This window comes from Varanus komodoensis, unplaced genomic scaffold (assembly GCF_004798865.1).
Source record: "Varanus komodoensis strain SLA01 unplaced genomic scaffold, ASM479886v1 scaffold9, whole genome shotgun sequence".
Classification (NCBI taxonomy): Eukaryota; Metazoa; Chordata; class Lepidosauria; order Squamata; family Varanidae; genus Varanus; species Varanus komodoensis.
In genome coordinates this window covers 10100194-10109235 of record NW_025336598.1, presented here as the reverse complement: position 1 = coordinate 10109235, position 9042 = coordinate 10100194, and the positions used below count along the sequence as shown (strand labels likewise).

The 9042-nt window shown below is 40.3% G+C and overlaps 1 protein-coding gene across 8 annotated transcripts in view; it reads left to right on the top strand.

Annotated features, from left to right (window-relative positions):
• The window catches only part of LDB2 (LIM domain binding 2), a 235545-nt gene that overhangs the window by 186592 nt on the left and 39911 nt on the right, over positions 1-9042 (top strand). For all 8 annotated transcript variants that reach the window (XM_044418511.1, XM_044418509.1, XM_044418510.1 and 5 more), the window contains 2 exons: positions 3462-3584; positions 5771-5854. In XM_044418511.1, the coding sequence (XP_044274446.1) occupies positions 3462-3584; positions 5771-5854 (207 nt within the window). The remainder of the gene's footprint in view (positions 1-3461; positions 3585-5770; positions 5855-9042) is intronic.

Here is a 9042-nt window from a genome sequence, read left to right as displayed (position 1 = left end):
TTGACTATGAAAGCTACTCCATTTCTTCTGAGGGATTCTTGCCCACAATAGTATACCTGATGGTCATCTGAATTAAATTCACCCATTCCTGTCCATTTTAGTTCACTGATTCCTAAGATGTCGATGTTCAGCCTTGTCATCTCTTGTTTGACCACATCCAGCTTGCCTTGATTCATGGATCTTACGTTCCAGGTTCCTATGGAGTATAGTTCTTTGCAGCATCGGACTTTCCTTTCACCTCCAGATACATCCGCAACTGAGTTTCCTTTCGGTTTTGACCCAGTCACTTCATTCTTTCTGGCACTACTAGTACTAGCCCTCCGCTCTTCCCCAGTAGCATATTGGACACCTTCCGACCTGAGGGGCTCATCTTCCGGCGTCATATCTTTTTGCCTTTTGGTACTGTCCATGGGGTTTTCATGGCAAAGATACTGGAATGGGTTGCCATTTCCTTCTCCAGTGGATCACGTTTTGTCAGAGCTCTCTGCTATGACCTGTCCGTCTTGGGTGGCCTTGCATGGCATAGCTCATAGCTTCATTGAGCTACGCAAGCCCCTTCGCCATGACAAGGCAGTGATCCATGAAGAGAGGGTATGACCCTAGTTGTGTACAAATCAAATATCCTATCATTGCCTGTTTTAAGCCGAGTTAGCATTCCAGGTGTTTAATGCCTGAATATTGCGCTGATTCACTCCAATCATCATCCCTTCAGAGGCAAGCGGGAACATTTGGCATCTATTACAGGTATCCTAGCAAGAAAAGAAAAGAAAAAAGTGGTAAATGTTCAACGTGAAATCATATAAGATACATACTTTCCTTAGGAAATAAGAAGGATCCTGTGGATTCCAATCTGGCATCCTCCTATTCACAGATGCACAGGGAGACACTACTGAGAAGCCTGTAAGAGGCTATGAAAGTGGTGTTCCTCCAGTACTGTTTGCACTCCAGAAACTGGTGCTCAAAGTTCTTATGCCTCTCTTCCTGGGGCTTGCAGTTATAGCTGAGGACATAATCTTATACATCTTTCGGCAGAAAAAATAGCATCCCCTTTGACTGGGGCATACTGGGAGTTGTAGGCCTTCTTTGTCAAAATTTGTACAGGATGGTGCCTTAAGAGGCATTGACTGACCAGTCTTCCATGTATTTGTCTAATATCTGTGCCTAAGCCATCACATCTTGTGATAGTAAAATCTATGGGATATGAAATAATTCTGACTGTTGCATCTACTGCCAATCAATTCCATAGTGTGGCTCTGAATTCTAAGGTTATAAGGGAGCAAATTGTTGCTATCCATTTTCCTCACACCCATTCCAATTTGCATAAACTTCCATTCTCTTTGCATCTAATGAACCTAAAGGATCTGAAATGCATTAGATTTTCCAGGTTGGGAAGATGCTGTAACCTTTTACTTAGCTTAATGCCCTTTTCTGTACCTTCTACATATCAATATGAGGTAATCAGAACACAAGTGAGCATTTTCATATGTGACTGCCTCATAGGGTTAAATAAAGGCATGATGACATGTGCTTTATTTATTTATTTATTTATTTATTTACCTACCTACCTACCTACCTACCTACCTGGTATTTCCTAACATTGAATGCCCTTTTTACTTCAGCTTCATACTAAGCAGACATTTGCTCAAGTAATCTTGCCTGGTTAGTCATATGCAGTTGAGATCCCATCTTTATACTCATCAGTTAAACAACTCCAGAGTGATTTACAATCATTTATAAAATGCAATATGTGAAGTTTTGACTTCTATACTTAATGTGCATCACTTTACAATACTTTAAATTTAATCTCATACCTTTGTTCAGCATCCTGTTCTTTTAACTAGTTACCGTGGTTATTCCATGATTACCCAGAATCCTTGGGTATGAGCATTTCTGCAAGTATACATACACAAAGTAAACATACACAATGACACTCTCAAATAACTCCAAGAGTTGGTGTGTTTGGACTTTCCTCAGCAAAAGCTATGCTACTTCTCTTCCCTGATTCTTTTGGCAGAAGCCATACTAATTCTTCTAATCTAATGTAGTTAGAATGCTCAGTGATTATAGAAGTTACAGTGTCTTGTGTGGTGTTTTTTATACAGACAGTCAAATCAACAAAAGATGTAATCCAGAACACTTAGATTTCAGCCACAGATAATTGCATTTAACTGTTGAGATCTTTTTCTGTTTGTTGCAGTTGCATTGTGATTTCCAGGAGCAGATTCCTTAGAGCATTAAATGTGTTGTCCTTGTGTAATTATATTCTGTCGGCATTTCTACAGTTAATAAAACAAATCAAAAACAATTTAACAAAGCCACTGGTAGATTGACCAGAGACAAAGGCATATAGGGTTAGTATGCCTTTAATAATTGAGAAGAAATGGGAATTCTAGCAAATACAGCTTTTTTCATTTGGCCCTAATTTTAAAAGATGTGGATCATGCTGGCATCCATGTAGAGTTGCCAGTTCTTCATAGTGGTTCCCCTGACATTGAAGGGGTAGAGTCTGACAGCTAAAGGGTGGTGACTCATCAGTCATGAGCTGAGGCTCTTAGGTTGGATAACAGAACCTGGATGTGGCTTGAAGGACACAGGTAGAACTTGATAAACATAAGGACGCAGCTAATAGCAAAACTGCCCAAGTCAGGCTTTTCCCTTTAGCTTTGCCCTCTGACTGGGAGACTTTCCTCCTTGACCTTAAGGCCCCAGGAGGCTAAATTTGAAACTTCAGATCAGACACTGAGACTTCACAATCTTTCATTTTGTTAATCAGTCCGGACCTGTACACAGAGACAGTCTCAATGACTGTCCCACAACTATAGCTCTTTTGTTACTTAAACCTGTGCATTCGTTGGAAGTACTCTAAGGGCACAATTCTTTACATATCTAGGCAGAACAAGACCTAGAATATTTGAGCACCTAGAAGAGGGAAGGGTAAAGCCCACAAAGGGTGGAGAACACCCTGAAAAATGAAACAGAAAAGGACATTGAGAGGAGGAAGGGTAAAAATGTAGCTCCATAAAAATGGAGAAGAAAAGGAATGTCTATTGGATGTGAATATTCCAAAGCAAGCTTAATAACAAATTGGATCAAATAGAAGACTATGATCCTGTCTATAATGTCTATTACATAAATAATACAGGGTTGCTTGGTTCAGAAGTCGGGCATCATGTATGCACAACTGCAGATCATACTAAAATTGAAAGCCAGTTGGTCCTGTTAATTAGCAGCAATTTTCAGAGGAGTGATAAACAGGGTTTAGAACCCACCAAGCTACAAAATCTGCAGCCTGATCAACTCCTGCCTATTGAATTGCAATCCTTAAGGAGGAGGGAGTACAACTGCCCAATGAAGTTTAATAACAAAGTATAGTGGCATTATAGAAAAGTTGGCTTGTAATTATTTCACACTTTAAAAAAGTTTCCCAGAGAGGTTTGCTTATTATTTTCTTCTGTTTCTAGGTGTGCACAGAAGGACGTCTTATCTTGGAATTTACCTTTGATGACCTTATGAGAATAAAAACATGGCACTTTACCATTAGACAATACAGAGAGTTAGTCCCTCGCAGTATTTTAGCCATGCATGTAAGTAATCAGCCAGACTTTTTTTTAAATTCCAGAACATTTTGAACATAACATCTCAAAGCCATGATTTGCTGGCCAGCAAGTATATCTTACAGTTGTGAAACATCCTAAACCATGACTTTACACTGATGTTGCATGGGGGTAGTTTTAGTTTTGTGTTACATTTTTTATATGTAATTACGTTTCATTTTTATTGTGAATTGGTTTGTGAGGGACTTTGGCATGAAAAAGCAGAATATAAATATTTATATATAAATAATTAACTGTAGGGGTATACAGTGGTACCTTGGCTCATGAACTTAATCCGTTCCACAACTCTGGTTGTGACCCAAATTGGTTGTGACCCAAGTCTCCATAAGATTAAATGTAAATAAGGTTAATCCGTTCTGGCCCCTCCGAATGTGGTTGTAAGCCAATTTTTGGTTGCAAGCCAAGTCAAATTTCCCCATAAGGTTCAATGTAAATAAGGTTAATCCATTCTGTAACCATTTTTTTAATCAAAAAAAATTGAAACAAAGTGACAAAGAACAACAAAGTAACAAAGTACTGTACAGTAGAGTGGAGAACACTAACTTAGTGGGGGGGGAGGTTATTGTTTTGAGGGAGAGTCCCCCTCCATAAGGACACTGGGGAGATCTCTTTCAGGGGTTTCCTCTCTTCTTTGTCTCTTAGCTGCAGGGTCAGTTTTGGTGAAAAATCTGTCTGTAGTCACTTGTTTTTTCTTGCACTGCATAACCCTCCGGAAATGAGAGACCACGTTATCATTCATCAGATTCAACATTCTGTTCATTACCGTTATGTTGGGGTGATGCTTCTCAAAGAAACCCTGGCACGGGCATGCTCCTGCAGGAAAGACGGGCGCAATCTTGGCCATCCCCTCACAGCAACCAGCACAATTGCAGCCATCTCCCTCCACAACCCCGAGTGGGGAGATGGCCATAATCGCAGTTGCGTTTGTACAGGGAAGACATGCGTGATCATGGCTGTGCTGTGCTGCACCCGTCTTTCCTGCAGGAGCGCGCCTGTGATCACGCATGTCTTCCCTGCACAAACATAACTGTGATCATGGCCATCTCCCCACTCGGGGGTGGGGAGATGGCTGTGTTCGTGGTAGCCACCCAATGTGGAGTTTGTGACCCAAGTCAAAATTTTCATAAAATTTTGGTTCATGACCCAATTTGGTTGTGAACCAAGGTGTTCGTGAGCTGAGGTACCACTGTATAAGCACATGACAGAAGAGCACTGAATTTACTCGGAGCTCTGACTTAGATCATAGAATAGAAGAATTGGAAGGCACCTGGAAGAGCATGGGGTCCAACCCTCTGCTGTTGCAGGCCACCAATTTACATCATCCCACTTGTACAACAGTTATTATTCCAGCCATCACCCATCCTAGTAATCCTCAGAATCAAAATGAAGCAGCCTCAATATCTGTACAGTTGACTTTCTGCTCTCTCATGCTGCAGTTCTATATACGCTTACATGGCAGTAAGTTCCATTGAGCTCCATGGGATCTATCTGACAGCTGATGAACATAGAACTGCACTATAAGTGGAGGAAATGGTTTCTGCTTCTCTTTGAGATTCTGTCGTGCTCCAGTTAGGTACTACCATGCTAATTCCGTAGCATGATGGGCCCCACTTGTTTTCTTTTGTTTGGAAATGTATTAATTAGGGGATTTTCTTGGTAATTTTTTGTTTTTTATATACCTCTTGAAGATCATGGGAATAATTCCCACATGTGGGACTGAAATCCACAATCCTCTAGTACACTGTAGTGAGCTATGATCAGAAATATACTTAGTTAAAATCTTGCCTTTAACATGAATTCACTGGGTCACTCAGGCAAGACACAGTCCTCAGTCTTATTCCTGTTCCTGCAAGATGAAGACAAGAATGATAGTCTGCTTTACATGACCAAGGGCTGCTAAGATAATGGCTATTTTAAAGTATGATAGAATAGCTTGGTATTATCATGATCAAGTACAACAGCTGGAGTAAACCGGACATTGTGTTCTCCTTCCTGCAGCAAATTTGTATCTAGTAACAAGTACCACATCTGTTATGCTTTTTATAAAGAGGCAGACTGTTTATAGATAAGATGGTCATTTAAAAATGCCCTTGAATTATAATTCTACTGTTGCACTTATTTTTCACCAATCATATGTCTCTTTGTTTTTGATCTAGGCACAAGACCCTCAGGTGCTGGAGCAGCTGTCCAAAAACATCACTCGTATGGGTCTGACTAACTTCACCCTCAACTACCTCAGGGTAAGCTTACTGTGAGTAACTTTTGAAAAGGTTATTGTCGTCACCCTCACACGTTCTTGCTCAGCCTGAAGACTATGAGCAATTTTTGGTGTGTTTACAAGCCAGGGTTTCTGTACATTGATATCCTTTCCTGTTGGGTCTTATCTTCAAAACACTCCATAAACTAGGGTCTCTTCTGACCAGGTAGATACACAGATAAGAAGTTGGAGAGAAGACTCTTGAAAACTAGGAGAGTGAAAAGAACAGCTTCACTACCAGTTACCTTTCCCTGAGAAAATACCACCTCAGTTAACAAAACAGCATTTCAGTAGATAATTGTAAAGCATAGAGAGACTATAGGCTGATAATTTCAAATCCACATTCAAAATCATGCATCACCTCCTTGATCTTCTGTCTTATTATATTATTATTCACATCAAACAAAAGGTCTGAGAATTGTCAGCCAGTACCAGGTTGCTTCCTTTACCTTTCAGCTCTGGAAGCAGCAACAGTGGTTGGGGATTCTTCAGCTAGCACCCTGGTAGTGTGTGGTTGCTAACTGGCTAGACTCCCTCACTTATCTCAGCATCCAGTGCTAAGTGCAGCCAGTTAACAGTCACACACCTTGCTGCTTCCAGTGAACAGTTTCACTGGCTGCAGCTGATTGTTAGATTATTTCATTGTATAGGCCATTGTACATGGTGCTTTACAGGGGGACAGTGAAAAGGAGGGTGCAATCTAAAGTTCAGAACAATATAAGAAAGAGAGGATGGGGTGTGAAGATGTAGCAAGGTGAGGGAGGGGCCATCCCAGCTCCTTTACTCCTTCACCATAAAATAACCATAGTATTTCCAGTCTCTTGCTCCCAAAATGAGGTCTTTTCTGGGCTCCATTTCCTTCAGCCCTCTATCTCTTAGGCATTCTTTCTGCTTTCACAGCTCTGTAAGCTGTCAGTGACATTTATGTGGAAGTTTGTCTGGAAGAATATCACAAATGATTGTGCCTGGAGCTTCACTCCACCATTCAGTAGTCTTAATACAAAGATTAATACAACTCTCTCCAAGAGAGTTGGCAGAGGCCCAGATGTATTATTTAACTGATTGTTTCATCCACTTCTTTCTTTGTTTGTTTGTTTATTTATTTGGAAAACTTATATGCTGCCCCATTCACATAAGCCTCAGGGCAGCTTCCAATCCATAAATAAATACAATCTGTAGAAATACATAAAATACTGGAGACATCCTGGCAAAAGATTTTAAAATCAATAAATAAAATCAACAGTTAAAATACCGTTTAAATAAAAAGGTCTTGGCCTGGCGCCGAAAAACAAATAACGATGGTGGCAGGCAGACCTCTCTGGGGAGCGCGTTCCATAAGTTGGGCGCCACCGCAGAGAAAGCCCTCCTCCGGGTACTCACCCTCCTAATATCTTTCATGGAGGGCTTCCGGAGAAGGGCCTTTGCCGCTGATCTCAAGGGGCAGGAAGGCACATATGGATGCAAGCGCTCCTTTAGGTAAGCAGGTCCCAAGCTGTTAAGGGCTTTGTAGGTGATAACCGCACCTTGAATTGAGCCCGGACTTCAATAGGGAGCCAGTGAAGCTGACGGAGGACTGGAGTCATGTGAGCACAACGCCCATTACAGGTAAAAACAATAAACAGTTTCAGTGAGTTCCAATTTTAAAATATCTAATAGTAACAAATACCATGTAGTCGTTCCATTAAAAACTAGGGAGAACAGATGAGTTTTTAAAAGGGGGTTAGATATACATATCTTGTAAAAGGAGGCTAGAACTCCAAGGAGCCTAGTGCCCACCAAGATTACTGATCTTCATGGGGGCAAGTGAGTATATAACAGAACCAGAATCAGCACAATCCATGGTTTAGCTTGCTGAACTAAGAAATGTTCATAAAGTGCCTGGATTTTAGACTCTAGCAAGAGCAACTCTTGCGCTTTCTGATGGAAGAAGGGTTATAAGGTGGAGAAACTATCCCAACTATGATTTGCTGAGGTCAGATGCATTAATCATGGTTTATGAGAACCATGTCAAACCATTGTCACATGCATTGTCTTGTGGCTAGTTTTTATCCATGTTCTTAGAGCTGTAAGCCTGTAGTCATTTACTTGGGTATAAACTTACTGAACATACTTCTGTTATTCAGATGAGTTGTTTTTAAATGAGGAGTTATTAACTAAAGTATTCAAATGAACATTAATCACTGTTTAAGTGTTACATCTCAACAGTGTCATACACAGGTTTGCACATAATGACAATCCAGAGTGTGGGATATGAGCTTGGTATGAGTCGTTGTTGAATCATGGGTCATCTTTACATGTGAAATTCACACTTTGAGTTGTTACCATGAACAATCCAGGAAGAAGACCCATGGTTTTTCCTGTTAACTACCCATAGTTAATTCATAGTTCAGGTTTTGCATTTAACAACAACCTACAATTAAACAGTAACTCACAATTCAACAACCACCTGTTCTCTGGGTTGTTTATTATATATAAACCAGGTCACTAAAATCATAGTGCAGTTTTCAAGAAAGCAAAACTATTGTCTTTGGGAGCTGTCCCCTAAATCTTGCAATGCCTTGGCTATAGTATTTCTATAATAAGGCAGTAGTCAGTGCTGCCATAGCACCAGCCCTGATGCTGGGCAAACATTAAATGGGAGAATTTGCTTCTGAAATTTGACATCCCTTAAGAACCAAAATTCAGTTGCACATGACTGTTTTTCCTTTACCTTGCAAACAGTAAAGACAATGGTCCAGCATTAGTTTACACTAATGCAACATCATTAGTGATATCACTGTGGCTATATTGGATGTGTTCATTTGTTCCCACTGGAGCTTGTCCCTTCAAGTGCATTCAATGTTTATTTGGGATGCTAAACATGTTCTCATGTGTAGCCTCACCATGCATATACTGAAGTGCAAATTTGGTTCCTGTGGTAAGGTTTAAAATACCCTGGTTGTGAGCTCTGTAAAATAAACCCAATGTAGCAAAATGAGCCAAAGACTTAATATATGTCACAGAATATAAACAGAAGGTATAGCAAGCAAGGAACACCTTCATCACAGCTACAAACAAGATTTTTAACTATTCTAGTTGATCACTATTCTGTCTATATGCAATTCAAGTTGCTTTGCCTTCTCATTCTCTCAGTACTATATGAGAAAATAAGCATTATAAAAAAGGATGGAA